General features: G+C 42.6%; 1 protein-coding gene across 2 annotated transcripts in view; it reads left to right on the forward strand.

Annotated features, from left to right (window-relative positions):
- The window catches only part of LOC122787157 (transmembrane 6 superfamily member 2-like), a 346,675-nt gene that overhangs the window by 77,120 nt on the left and 254,062 nt on the right, over positions 1–15,493 (forward strand). For both annotated transcript variants that reach the window (XM_044053733.1, XM_044053732.1), the window contains exon 2: positions 4,411–4,514. Coding sequence is in view for 1 of the 2 variants with exons in the window: in XM_044053732.1 (XP_043909667.1) it covers positions 4,411–4,514 (104 nt within the window). In the remaining variant the exon portion in view is untranslated. The remainder of the gene's footprint in view (positions 1–4,410; positions 4,515–15,493) is intronic.

A 15,493-nucleotide genomic window follows, 5' to 3' on the forward strand; every position in this document is an offset into this window, starting at 1 on the left:
TGCGCTCATATTTATGTAATGAGCTTTCTGACATTGCTACTTTCTTTAAAGAACATCTTTAATGCAGTTAACTAAAACAGGTCATTTGGAGTGCTGTGTTTCATTTTGAGCATGATAGGAAACATTTTTATAGATACACAAGATGTAGAAGGAGCAAAGACGCACACACATTGATAAACTCTGTGCAGATTCTAAAATTTATTCTCAGACCCAACAGATTATAGATATATTTACAAAATCTTATACAAAACACTTTGGCTGCACAAAAGGGGTAATAAGTTGTCCCAGTGACATCCTGGTAACACCAGATACTGAAATCAAATTAGATTATATTGAAAAAGAACTGCACAAACTTGATCCAAACAAAGCACAGGGAGGAGATGGAATTAATAACAATGACCTGAGAACACTTCAGCAAGAACTTATAGTACCATTACATCTATTATTCACTAGGTCATATAAATATGGGGAAATTCCTCAAGATTGGAAACGTGCGCCTATTAAACCTGTCTTCAAGGGAAAGGTGAGTAGGACAAACCCAGGGTCATAGAGACCCTTAAGTCTGGTTTTATGTTATGGAAAAATAATGGAGAAGGTAATGTTGGATAAGTTATTGTCAGAACTGGATAGGCTGGGATTTGAATCCATATGTCAGCATGCATATGCTGAAAACAGATCTATTACCACCTATAACATGATGTTCTTTAAAAATATAATAACAGCTATGAATGAAAAATTGTGCTGTGATGTAATTTATATAGATTTAACTTCAGCATTTGACAGGGTCATACACAAAACACTGATCAATAAATTAATGCAACTAGGTATTGATGTACTCTTGGTAAAATGGATAGCTGCATGGCTTATAAATAGGGCTTTGCAAGTATCATACAGCAATTGGACAGGTAAAGTCCTTGGTTACAGTCAGTGTGTCCCACAGGGCTCTGTCCTATGCCATTACTTGTTTAGATTGTATCTTTCAGACCTAAATATTTTCCTTCTGAGGTGTTCTACTGTCTGTATGCAGATTACCTGAAATTGGGTAAACTGATTACGTGTGTTACAGATAAGACACGTCTGCAAAATAACTTGACTAAATTCATCATTTGGGCACAGGAGAATAATATGCTGATAAATACATCAAAAACTAAGCATATGTGATTTGGGAGACATAAATTGAAAGGTGAAAATTTAGTACAGCACACAGTGATTGAAACTGTAAACTCATTTGAGGATCTTGGTATATGGGTAGTTTCAGCTATGAGTTTTTCTAATCAAGTCAACCAATTGGTTAATGATAGTTATAGAACTATAGGTTGTATAAAAAGATTTATAAAGTCTAGGAAATCTAAAATGATGAAGTCATTGTTTGTTAGTTACATTAGACCCAAACTTGAGTATGGAATAACAATATGGAAACCGTATAAGAAAATAAGCATGAGTAAACTGGAAAGAGTGCAGCGGAAATATACCAAGGGCTTCCATGGATGTGAAAATTTGTTGTTATGAAAGACTAAAATATCTGAATTTGTACAGTGTCTCTTATAGATATCTAAGAGGAGATCTTATTCAAGTATATAGGGTATTTAGAGACAACTACCTTTGGGAATGTTTGGGTTATCAAAAAGTACCAGATAATCATCAGATAACCTATGTAGAAGATTCTGCGGGAAGGAGAAGTGTACTAATTGGTTCTCTGACAGAGTACCTGATGCAAGGAATGCACTACCAAATTACATTAAAGCTAGTACTAGTTTAGATCTTTTTAAGCAGCTGGGAAACTTATTATGGGGACAAGTGTTATGGTATATTGGCAAGATAGAGGGGCTTTTATTGCTTGTGATTGAAATATTTGTATGTATGTATGCTTCTGATGTTGTTAGCAGATGAGTGTGCTGGAGCAGAATTGTTAGACTGCTTGATCCTAATTAAGCAAGGTAGTATAAATATTAATTAGAGCATAGTGAATATTAAATCTTGCTTATAAGTTATAAATTGCCACTTGCTAAAAAAAACAGCTAGTGTTTAGGGACCACTGGAAACCAGACAATGTAGGAAATTCCCTCATTCACTGAGGGAGTTTCCAGAGTGATGGACCTTGGTAACAGAAAGGACAGATTACAGAAGTCTCAGCCATGCTCTGTGACCATCTAAAAATCCCACAGAAGAGGAATGTAAAGACCTTGCTGGAGAGCAATGGATCCAGAGCTCCTTGAGATCTGGGGAACCCAAATCTTACAGAGCTAAATGATAGGAGAGTGTATGATAAACAGTGCTGACCCCGCACGTTTCAAATAATATGAAAGTAACTGGGCGATCTTGTAAATAAATGAGCTACAGACCTCTGCATGAGGTACAAGTGGTCAAGCTCATTGGTGGACAACACGAGGTACAGGGAGTTAAAGTTTTCAGGACAAGAAGAAACCAAGGCATGTGCCACCACTGAGGGGTTCTCTGGGGTAAGAAAGTGTCTGATGCAGGGTTGGTCCTTAAATGGAAGCAAGACAGTCAAAGTAAACCTCATTGTCACTTAGAACTACACACGTGTAGCCTAAAAAAATGTGCATCCGCTCAATTCTTGAGATTACAAAGGAAAGTGAAGCAACACATACAAGTGGAGGAATAAACATAACTAACAAATATAATACTACTCCCAGTACACACAAGAAAGAGCAGAGACATTTACGAACACTCATATACGAAAAGCATACTCTCTCCCAAAAGTTAAATTAACTACCCTATTTAAAGTAAAACAAAACACACTACAGATTGAAATGCCTTGTCTTATATTGCACTTGAGTGAGTTAAATAATACTGACTATGGATATAATAAATAAATATTTCACTTACTTGGACTATATGTAAGTATATATTGTGCAAATAAATAAAAATTGACTTATGTCTGGGACTAGTGCCTGAGTTTAGAAGTCTAATCATTGTAGGGTAGAAACTATTACTGAATCTTGTAGTCCTGCAGCAGATGCTGCAATATCTCTTGCCCAATGACAGAAGCTTAAACAGTACATGAGCAGGATGCATGTTGTCCTGTATTATTTTGGTGGCCTTTTGGATGTTTCTTGCAGAATAAAGATGTGTTGATGGAAGACTGGGACCTGTTGCCTTCTCTGCAACCCTCACAACTCTTCGTAACATCTTCCTTTCTGTAACTGTGCAGCTTCCAAAGCACACTGTGTTGTTGCAGGTGAGGATGCTTTCTATTGCACCTCAATAGAAGGTGGAGAGAATATGAGGAGGAAGCTTAGCTTTATTCAGCCTTCTTAAAAGGTGGAGGCATTGGTGCACTTTCTTGACCAGTTGGCTGGTGTTTCCCAACCATGAGAGATCCTCTGATATGTGTACACCCAGGAATTTTGTACTCTGTTTGACAATAGATGACAACTGGTCCCTATGTGTTAGTCGCACCAAAATTTTTAACATTATTCACAAACACTTTATAACCAGTATGGTGCTATATGAATTAGAATCTCCTGTGCAACATTTACTTCCCCATCTGAGGCAGAGGATTGTACTTACAATGTCTTGTCTTTGAAGTGATTACTGCAACCAAGCGAAGGATATGCATCTATATGAGGATGTGATTATTTCAGCTGAAACCTACTTGGTCACAAAACTGATTTTTTACAAAAGCATTGTAGAAATACATAGTTTACTCTGAGTTATATGGGACTCCAGTCCTAACCTAGTTAGAGATTTATTCCTGGCTGTGTTATGTAGCTTCCCTGCAGAATGTTTTGTATTGTAATGGTGCGTAAACTTTCATGGAGACAAGATAAACTTGGTAGATTTGTGGTCTTTCTTGTTTAATACTTGTTGTGCCGACCAATATATACAATATTGGATTTCCCTTTTTTCGATTCACAAAAAACTTAATTTCACAATGGAGCACAGTGGCAATAATAAATGCATGTATTGTTTGACATTTTAGTGAATCTTCAGTTTTGATCCTTAGTAAGGCTTTAGCACTTTAGAAGTGACTGGTCCAGCTCATGATTGGCAGTAGAGTTTTACATTGTCGAGTTGACAGCCTGGCACCCAGCCTTCCACAGAAGGCGCACACTCATGCCTAGGGTCAATTTAGAGTGTCCAATCCACCTACAGCATGTCTTTGGGATGTGGGAGGAAACCCACGCGACCACAGGGAGGACATGCAGGCTGCTGTACCAAAAAAAAAACAAAAAAAACCTAAACAAAAATAAAATGTGGTACATGTGTAAATTTATTGCTGTGATTATTCAGAAGTAAAGTGCAACCTCTTGAAGTGCTATTTTTCTAATATGTTGGACATTTATTAAAGAATACTTGTTTTTGCTTTTTTCTGTGCCTTCTTATAATTTGAAAGGCATGCTGTATTTGTATAGTCTAATGATTCTGTCTGTGTGACTTTTGTAGCCCTAATTCCATCTTTGTGGTCGGAGTTCTAGTGCTGTTGGCCCTTTCCACGGCAGCTTATCTACAAGTCAGGAACCAACCTCCGCGGGATCCACTGTTTTATGGTAATCTAATATCTTGAATTTATCTCTAGCTAGTAAAAACACACACACACACACACACACACACACACACACACACACACACACACACACACACACACACAACACACACACAACATCCATTTTTAAGATCATTTTAAGATCATCATGTGACAAATTGGTGGCATCTTTCTGCAGTTCTGCTTGCTAATTGTGAAAAATGGGGTGTCATAAACGAAGACTACATCCACAAGCTGTTTCTGGTAGTGGTACCTAGTAGCCTTTCTGAGACATAGCAGAAAGGGCACATTGGCTTGCAGTGGTTACTTTTTAGGTTTAAGACAGAGGGAAAGAATGTAGAGGGGGTACACCCATTTTGATCCCTTTGTAATACAGAGCACTTGCTTTGTGTAGGACGTTGCGGAACAGCAGACAAAAATGCAAATATAAAAGCAAAACTGGGGAAAGAACCGCCACAAAGACCAGTGTGTATTCATTGTTTTTGTTTTCCTTCATGCTTAACTCAAAGGTGTAATCTTGATATGCTGAGCTTTTTAAAACACAGACTTTGTGACCGTGATTTTTTTGGATTCTATCAGATGTTATCAGCTTGGACAGTTTTTTTTTTCACAGCAAACATCTGGTCTTACATGTATATTTTGTAACTTATTCCTAACTTGTAACCTTATTTAATTTAGGGAACAGTGTAGAAGCAGTTGTTAACTATTCAGTTAGCCTTCTGTGATGTATTGACTTTGAGGAGAAAGCTCAAGGGCACTTAGTTATGTGATGACGTAGAGAGGGGCTAAGTGCAAAACCTGACAGTCATTCCTCTGACGTTTTCTGCATTGGTATTTCTCTGTCTTTCGTACGAGTCACAGCAGACTCCTAGAGTGAGCCCAAGGACAGCCACCACTGTCCGTGGAGTTTACAAGTCAAAGAGGGAAACGGATGTAGGTTGCCAGGTCTTTCATCTGTATCACACACACACACACACACACAGTAGCTCTTCGGGACAATTTACAGTCCCTGATCCACCTACTGCATGTCTTTGAAATGTAGAAGGAAAACATAAAACATGAAATATGTGACATCTGTGGAAATCCATGTGTGGCGATAGCAATGACTAGCCTGTTTTTAATGTGTGTTTGTGACTTTGTCCTTGTGTGGTTGAAGTGCTGCGCATGTGCGTTTCAAGCTGTTAGCCTGGATCAGCTGCAGAAACAAGGTGAATTGCCTCTCTTAAGTAATTGCAGCAGGTTGACCATAGACTTAACTCTCAGAATGGTACAGCTGTGTGGTAACTCATTGTAGCAGTAGATGTATGAATAATAAGATCATTACTGAGGGAGAAATGTGTCTGCAGTGGAAATGTGGGACAGTAAACATTTTTCAGTATACAGGCACATCTTTTCAAGCAGTAAGACATCTGTTATATATAGAGTAGTCAGTAGTCTCTGGCCTAGTTATAAAGAAGAAGAACCCATGTGCTTCTCTGTATTCTTATTTGCCACATAGAACAAGGCAGACAAACTTCACCACCATTTTTTAGTAGGCTAAATGACTAATGTGAAGAAATATGCACAAGTGTCATTCACTCTTGAATCGGCTACTCAGCAGAGCGAATGACTGTGAAATGTGTCGTGTTCCAGTCATCAAAATGTTAATATTTTGTATTAATGAAACATCAAATGTATGCATGTAAGATAAGTGTGGGTTCTGGGAAACTAGTGCTGAAACTTTTCAAATATTCTGAAGGTTTCAGCATTAGGAGGTAGGAAACTTTGTGCAAGTGTAGGTGAATGATGGTTAGAGTAAGCATTAAATAAGTCAATAAAGAGAATAGCTTTCATTTACTGTATTTGCATCTGAGTTATCCAGTGTTATGGAAAGGGTTTTTCTAAAGTAAGGTGCAGGGTTAGGGTTAGGGGCAGAGTTAATGATAAGGTTAGCAGGCATTAATAAGGTTGTGCCTTCTGTGTGGTAACCTTAACCCTATTGTTGCAGCTTACTTTAGAAAAACCCTTTCTGTAACACTACCACTATTCAGACAAATTATGCCTGGATGGGTGAACTGTTCACAAAAGGAAACTGTTTGTTCCATTTAGAAAGGTATGATTTTCTAGTATTTGGTTTTTATAGTATCCTTTAAGGAAAGACAACAATTTCCTAGAAAATACATTGAATTGGAAAGCAGATTACTGCTGAGTAGTTGTGTCTATGGCTTTTTAACTAACATCTAACTTGGCAGCATGATCCATGGCTACTTTGGCCAGGAGGGAGCAATTAGAATTCAGTTAACTTTTTTTTTTTTTTACATTTAGAAGTATTTTGATGTCAGAGACAGCACTGCTTTTCTACTGTGCCTAGAAATGCACTTTTGTCCAGAGACCCATTTATTTGTGATAACTTAACATTTTTGTGCATAGAGAATTTGCTGATGTTCTTTGTGTTTCACTGTTGCAGTCTTCACATTTGGGTTATCCCTGCCAGGGTAGCCCACGGCCGGCCCGAATACCAGAGACTTAGTATTTCTGCGTTGGTTGCTGTCGCTCCAGGACTGGCGTCAGGTCATCAGTACTATAAAGTAAGGCAGCTGACGCCATTACATTAGTCTTTCGTGCTGTGGAGCCTGAAGCCGAAGCAGTTCACATGAGTGCCAGTCAGCCATTACCTGAGTTTTCGTCTACCGAATTGAAGTTGAAGTCTTGCGTTGGGATCCTTTTTTCTTGCACTAACTGATGTCAGAAAAAGTTAATAATTGTTTCGCCTGTGGAAAGCAAATACCACACCGAGACTTCCATTCTTACTACGTCACTTGTTTAGGCCCAGACCACAACGTCCCCCGTTGTCGCTTCTGTGCTTTCTTTAACGCCAGAACTATCCGTTGCCGGGCCCTTATTGTACCCAGATATTTTCGCTTACAGTCCTCGAACTCTGATATGGCTTTGGTTAGCCATCCGACAGCAGATCTTCCAAAAAAACATAAAGATAAAGACAGAGACAGACCACACAGGTCCAAACCTACCGACGACGCTTTTGTTAAGCTAGTCATCAGTGCTCTGGTCCTCAGTGAGGCACTTTCGCAGCCCCTGATTCATGCTTCTGTGGATTCACAGGCCGCTACCAAGACCTTTTCGGAGTTTGATATGCAGCAAAACTCTTCTTTGACTAAGGATCCTGCGGTCATCTCTACCTTGGATGGGTCCGGACCTGCTGAGCAGGCACTGGCTTGCAAGGAAGTCCTTAGCACTACCGATTCTCAACATAAATTGACGTCTTCTTTCATGACTACCGTTCTTTCAAAAATTACTGAGGTTTTTATGGCCCAGGGTATGAACTACACCCAAGAAACCAATGGCCCACTGTCAAGCACCTGCTTCCATGCCTCAGTCTCAAATGCTTAAAATGGCAGAATACCTTATCATGCTGATCAGGGGAAACCAAGCTACCCCCTCCAAAAGGAAAAGAGATCTATCCCCTGTAGTTCTGTCTGAACAAGAGTCAGATGAATCTGATGCATCTGAATATGATGACATGCAGCCCCTCTCTACTTATGAGGACTCTGATGCGGAGAATTTAATTCCTTCAGCCTCTCCCCCAGAGGATTTTTTCTTTGGGGAAACCCTGCATACCTTAAGGGAGCATTTCCAATGGGAGAATCAAGACTACCCTCAGTCTAAAAAGAGACTCAGGGAATTCCTAGATCTTCCACAGCACAGACCATTTCCCATCCCCACAGTCCTGGATGTTGTGGAGGATGTTTTTCTGGAATACAGCTGGACTCCTGACACCCTCCCTCCTGCACCCAGAAAACCAGACCGGTACTATAGAGTCCCTGACTCACACAAATTTCTCTTTAAGAATCCTACTGCTGACCCTGAGGTAATTTCTCAGGGGCCTAAAGGAATTAAAGCAACCTCTGTTAAGAATCCCACCCCCTCAGATAGGGATTGCCGAGCACTGGACAGATGGGGTTATCAGACTGTGCTTGCGGGGCACACCTGGACATCAAGTACATACAGTTCCAATAGAGCCCGCAGCAAATCCCTCTGCACATCAGTCAAAAAGAGATGATGGCTGTGCAGCACGCATTGACAGCTTTCAAACCCCTTCTTTCTCCAGGGGCTCTCTTGATCAAAACAGACAACACCACTGTAATGTGGTACATCAACAAGCAGGGTAGGACTCACTCCTACCCTCTATGCAGGTTGGGCATGACCCTTTGGCACACAGCCTCTGCCATGCAACTACACCTGCTAGCACAATTCCTGCCAGGCTCTATCAGTTCTCTGGCAGACCAATTAAGCAGAAGTCTTCTGGACCCACACAAGTGGCAGCTCAACAGAACCTTCACCCTAATAACTCAGAAATGGGTACCCTGGAGGTCGACCTCTTTGCCTCCCACACCAGCCATCAGCTCAGCAAATTCTGCACCAGGGAACATCACTGCATGGCTTGGAAAGTGGATTCCCTGTCCTTCCCCTGGGTCAATCTATCGGTCTGTGCCTTTCCTCCACTACCTGTCATCTTCAAGGTACTGCTCAAAATAAAGGAGGAAAAACCAAGGACCATTCTGATAGCTCCAGACTGCCCCCAGCAGCACTGGTACCCCTTGCTGCGCAGCCTCTTGCCACTGCCCCCATGGCACCTTCCTCAGGTTCCAAGCCTCCTGACCCAGAGGGAAGGGGAATTGCATCCCCAATTGCAAACACTCAGTTTGGCAGCTTGACTCATTCTCTAACTCTGAACCAATCTGCCAACCTCAGTAAACAGGTTCTAGATGTTATCCGTGAGGCCAGATGCCCTAGCATCAGAAAGTCTTTTGCTGACGAATGGAAAAGGTTCTGCACCTGGATGCAGGCTAAGGGAGCCAATATGGCACAGCCCTCCCTCTCTTTCATCCTGGATTATTTAGCTGACCTGCTACACAGTGGCCTCTCTTTCTCCTCTATAAAAATTCATGCCTTTGCTATTTGTGCTCATTTTCCCACTGAGCAGCCCCTTTTCTCATATCCTTTGATCAAACAGTTCCTAAGAGGGGCTAGCAACTTGAGGCCACCCAGAAGGACACCAACTCCAGCTTGAGACCTTAACTTTGTATTGGAAAAGCTCACCCTGCCCCCCCTTTGAACCAGCTTCTTCTGCAGAGCTAAAATTTCTCTCCTGGAAAACAGCATTCCTTCTGGCCATCACTTCAGCCAGAAGAGTCTCTGAGCTGCAAGCGCTCATGGCTGTGGAACCCTTCATCATCTTCCATACTGACAGGGTCTCACTCAGCACTAACCCATCCTTCATGCCCAAGGTGGTGTCTAGTGTGGCTCTCAACCAATCTATTCATTTGCTCACCTTTTTCCCTAATCCCCAGAACAAGGGGGAAAGGATTGTGCACTCTCTTGATGTGCACAGACAGCTCAGATTCTATCTGGACAGGATAAATCCTTCAGGAAGTTGGATAAACTGCTGGTTAGCTTTGCTACAGGTGCAGAAGGCAAAGCCATCTCCAAACAGACCATCTCCAAATGGATTGCACATTGCATCCATTTCTGCTACAAGCAACATGGAAAGCCTCCCCCCAAGGGGGTCAGGACACACTCCACCAGAGCAGCCTCCACCTCTGCAGCTTTCCTCCTGGAGGCTGCCAGCTGGACATCTGTTCACACCTTTACCAAGCATTACCACCTGCCTCTCTTCTCCAAATCCAGGGCAGGGTGTGCCTCTGCAGTCTTGCAGGGCATCCTAGCTAGCCCCTAGTTTTCTTTACTGCCACCACCCTTTTCCTCAGCTTTGGGAATTGACCCAAGTGTGATGACTGCAACAGTGAAACACGAAGAGCATAGTACAATTGTGTACACTTACCATAAATGTAGATGTTCGAGTGTATTTACTGTTGCAGTCCTGGTTTCCCTCCCTCCACCCCCCTTTCTTCTCTTTCCTTACAAGGGACTTATTGGTATTTATTTTCCACTGGTGGGGTTTCTTCCACCAGAACATGGCTCCTACTTGGGGGCTCCTGACAGGTTGGGGCAAATAAAACTGATATAATGGCATCAGCTGCCTTACTTTATACTACTGATGACCTGACGTCAGTCCTGGAGCTACACCAACCGCCGCAGAAATACTAAGTCTCTGGTATTTGGGCCAGCCAAGGGCTACCCTGGCAGGGATAACCCAAATGTGATGACTGCAACATGAATACACTTGAACATCTACATTTATGGTAAGTGTACACAACTGTGCTTTCTGTTTTGGGATGAGATGCAAGTTTCTTGCAGAACTATTTTGAATTTGCTGTCTTTTCCCTGCTAATCATTGCTAGCCTGTACAGCTGGTAACAGTGAGTGCTTCTTTCCATGCATATGTACCACATCACTGTAATTTTGCCTGCCAGCATTTCCAGAGTCCCTAGCTGAAGTACTGTATGAAAGGATGTTAGAGCCAGACATAAAGCTAACGTCTCCTTTACATCTCTGTCCTTTTGTAGTAACATTAGATGTTCTTCGTGTTTCACTGTTGCAGTCATCGCACTTGGGTTATCTGCCTGCAGGTAGCCCTCTGTCGGCCCGAATACCAGAGTCTTGAGATTTCTGCATCGGATGCTGTCATCTCTTCCATGATGTCAGGTCGTCAGGGGTATAAAACATGCAGTCGATGCCATTACATCAGTCTTTCTTGCCATGCAGGAGCCCAAAGCAGAAGCAGTTCGCAAGTGCCGGTCGGCTGCTCCTGAAATTTTCATATTTAGAGTTTCAAACCCGAAGTTTTCTAAAGCTAAGTACCCCATTGGGGATCCTTTTTTCTTGCTCTAACTGATGTCAGAAAAAGTTAACAATTGTCTTGCCTGTGGAAAACAAATACCTCACAGAGATTTTCATTCTTACTGTGTCACCTGTTTAGGCCCAGACCATGATGTCCCTTGCTGCCGGTTTTGTGCCTTGTTTAATGCCAGAACCATTCATCATCGGGCTATTTTTGTCACCAAGTTCTTTCTCTCTCGTTCTTCATATTCTGAAGTGGCTTCCATAAGCCATCAGACTACTGATCTTCTGAGAAAACATAAGGATAAAGACAGAGACAGAGCGCATAGGTCCAAAACTGTGGGCGACGCTTCCGATAAGCTAGTTGCCAGTCAGCCGGTACTCAGTGAGGTGCTTTTGCAGCCCCTGATACCTGCTTCTGCTGATTCGCAGGCCTCGGCTGAGACTCTTTTGGAGTCTGGTATGCCACGAGATGTTACTTCGACTATGAAACCTACGGATGTCTGTCCCTTGGATGGGTCCGGAGCTGCTGTGCAGGCACCGGCTTCTGAGGGTGTATTCCGACCTTCCGATGTCTCTATTAAACCGACAACTTCTTCTTTGACTAAAACCTCAGAGCGTCTCAGGCCCAGAGTTTGCACTACGCCTAGAAAACTGATGACTAAAGCACATGCACAACCTCCCATGCCACAGAAACAAATGTTTAGAATGGCTGAAGACGTTATTACATTAATTAGGGGAAGCCAGCCTTCCCCCTCCAAAAGACAAAGATTTGATTTTCCTTCTGATTCTACGGACCATGACTCCGATGACTCTGACCCCTCTTGATTACCAGGATATTCCCTTATCTACCTTTGAGGATTCAGATGCAGGGGATTCCATCCCTCTGCCTCCCCATCCAGAGGATTTTTCTTTTGGTGAAACCTTGCATACCTTAAGGGAGCATTTCTGCTGGGAATGCCAGGACTATTCCCAGTCCAAAAAGAGACTCGGAGAATTTTTAGACTTGACTCAGCACTCTGTCCTGGAAATTGTAGATGATGTCTTCATGGAATCCAGTCTTACTCCTGATTCCTTACCACCAGCTCCTAGAAAGCCTGACAGGTACTACAGAGTACCTGACTCTCATAGGTTCATAGGTAGGTACTAGGCTATTGGCCCTAGGGCCTATATAAGCCTAGCCAAAAAATGTACCCTGGCTTTCGCCACCCAAGAAAATTATTTTCCTGTGCCCCTGTCGAGCAGAGCCACAGAAGTGATCCCTGGGGGGGAATTTCCCATTTCCCATCCAGTCATCAAGATTTTTCTTGAAGAGTGCTAATGAGGAGCTCTGTTTCACATAGATAGGTAGTCTGTTCCAGAGTATGGGAAGTCTCTGGGACAGGAATCTATCCCTCCAGCATGTTCTGTTTATTGTGGTGTCAAGGTTTAGGTCCCTGGAGTGTGTAGCTTGGAGGGACTGGGATTTATTTAAGTGGAGCATGTCCAACAGCTCTGGGTTTGACATAGCTTTGTATGTTAGGCAGAGATCGCCCCTGAGTAGGCGATATGCGAAGGAGTAAAGCTGTAGTTTTTTGAGACGGTCTGCGTAGGGCATCTGTTTGAGGCCAGTAATCCTCTTTGTGAGGTATTTCTGTGGTCTTTCCAGTTGTTGTAGATGTCTTGTGAGGTACATACCAAAAGGGGCGTTGTACTCTATAATGGGTCTAATGAGTGATGAGTAGAGGGGAACAATGACCTCTTTTTTTCTGGATGAGAATCCTTTTGTGATGAGATGAGCCACATAGAAGGATTTCCTGATCTCTGGGGCAATGTGATTATCAAAGGAGAGACTACTGTCCACCTGTGTCCCAAGGTCTCTTATCACATTTTCGGCATTAAGTAGACTACCAGCTATGTGGTAGTGCATGGGTACAGAGTTTTTACCAAAGGGGATGACAATACACTTTTTGGCATTGAGCTTCAGGCCATAGCTTTGACACCAGGTATCTGTTTCAGTGAGGCCCTTTTGTAGTTTTTCCACATCGTTAGGAGTTTCGATTATGGCTCCTAGTTTGCAGTCATCTGCAAACTTTGTTAGCCAAAGACCTTCTGTGTTAGCCTGCACTTCAGAGAAGTAGATACCAAACAGGAGAGGACCCAGGACTGAATCCTGTGGTACTCCACTTGTCACTGGTCTGAAGTCGGATTTGGAATCCGCTACTTTCACAGTGTGGGTTCTGTCAGTGAGCCAGTTGGCAACCCATCTTGTGACATAGGGATTTATACCTAGTTTAGTGAGCTTATCTATAATTCCAGAGTGGGGGATGGTGTCGAAAGTCTTGGCGAGATCTAGATAAGCTGTGTGAACCATTTTACCCTCATCTATGGCTTTGGTGACTGCTTCAAAGAAGTCAATCAGGTTTAGGAGACATGATCTGCCTTTTACAAATCCAAACTGGGTAGGGTCCAGAGTTTGGAGGTTACCAATGTCTTTGTTTATGAGTTCCACGATGATACGTTCCATGGCCTTGCAGACCAGGCTCGTCAGGCTAATGAGGCGGTATTCCCGGGGTCTGTCGTGGCTCCTCATTTGTGGAGTGGGATAACAGTTGCGGTGCACCATTCAGTGGGTACAAAGCCTGAGGTGAGGCTATGATTGAACATGGTACTTAGGTAGGGGGCCAGTTCATTCTGTAGTTCGTGTAGAACGCAGCCTGGGATATTGTCAGGTCCCATGGATGTTGTGTTCTTGGCTTTGGAGAGTATGTTTTTTACCTGTGCAGCCATGATTATAGGAACTTTGCATTCTTCCGGTATAGAGATGGGCCCTCTAGGGGGTGAGAGGGGGGTAAAATTAGCACTGAACCTATCTGATAGGATGTTGGCAATATCAGTTGGTTCTGTATATTTACTGCCATTGTGCTGTAACTCAGAGCAGATCTGAGTGTTCCCATTGAGATTCTTGACATAGCTATAGAATGCTTTGTGGTTGTCATGAGAGTCAGTAGCAGTTTTGTTTTTGTAACTAGCTTTGGAGGATTTTATGAGGGATCTCAGCTTCTTACTGAGGTTGACCAGGGAGTTCCTCCAGTCATGGGATTTTACTCTTTTTTTGCAACAGTTTCTTTCTTCTGTTGTAGAGTTTGTTTATGGCAGAGGACCACCAGATTGGCTTCCTTTTTTTGAAAAATAACATCTTGATTCTATTAGGGATAGCATGATCCATGCCCTAAGTGCTTATAAAGTGCCTTTGTGTAGGATTCAGCAGTCATACCTCTATTGTCTGTCTGCATGGGTGTCATGAAGTTTGCCACTTCTGTCTTAAGAAGTGTGAAGTTGGCTTTGTAGAAGTTTTTTACAATGGTTTCCCTAATTGGGGGTGGGATGTGGATGTCTAGGCTGATTTAGCTTGTGGTCGGATCTGACCAAAGAAGAATTGACCTTTGGTGTGGAACACCGGTTTCCCATGTTGGTAATGACCAGGTCTAGGATATTGCTGCCCCTGGTGGGGGTTATTGCTGCCCCTGGTGAGGCACAATTTTCTTTTTAAGAATCCCACTGTGGATCCAGAGACCATTTCTCAGGGACCTAAAGACATTAAGGCAACTACAGCCAAGACCCCTTCCCATTCGGACAGGGATTCTAGAGCTTTAGACAGATGGGGTAAGAAGGTTTATACCTGTGCAACTCTTGCCATCAGGGCTTTGAATTTCCAGTTTTACACGTTAAAGTTCCAGAAACATTTTGTGGATCTGATCAAGCAGAAAATGTTCTTGCTTCCAGATTGTGCAGAAAATAAAGGTTTACAAGAGTTAATGCATTCTGCAAACCAAGTTAGTAAACATAATCTGCAGTGTGGTTTTGATGCCTTAGAAACACCTTACAGGGCTGCAGTCACTGGTTCTGTACTGAGAAGGCATGCTTGGCTGAAGGTACAAATCCTGCCAGACCATGTCAAAGCAAAAAACTAGATGCTCCTTTACACCAGGAGTGTTTGTTTGGCACAAAAGCAGAAGTTCTTAAAAAGATAGTGGAAAAAGCTACATCTATGCAAACTGTTAAAGATTTCTTACAGGTACAGCCAGCTAGATTCAGTAGTAATTGGCCTTAAAAAAACTGGTCCTTTCCAGTCCCTCCCAAGCCTTCTCAGTCCAGACCTAGGGGCAACAGACCACCAAGACTACAGTCTCTGGGTATGCAAAGACTTAAACAATGGAGTGCTCACACCTCAAAGACAGGGAGTGGTAAGCCACCCCCGTATGG

The sequence above is a fragment of the Protopterus annectens genome, chromosome 13.part0, assembly GCF_019279795.1.
Source record: "Protopterus annectens isolate FY-2018-M chromosome 13.part0, PAN1.0, whole genome shotgun sequence".
Lineage (NCBI taxonomy): Eukaryota > Metazoa > Chordata > Ceratodontiformes > Protopteridae > Protopterus > Protopterus annectens.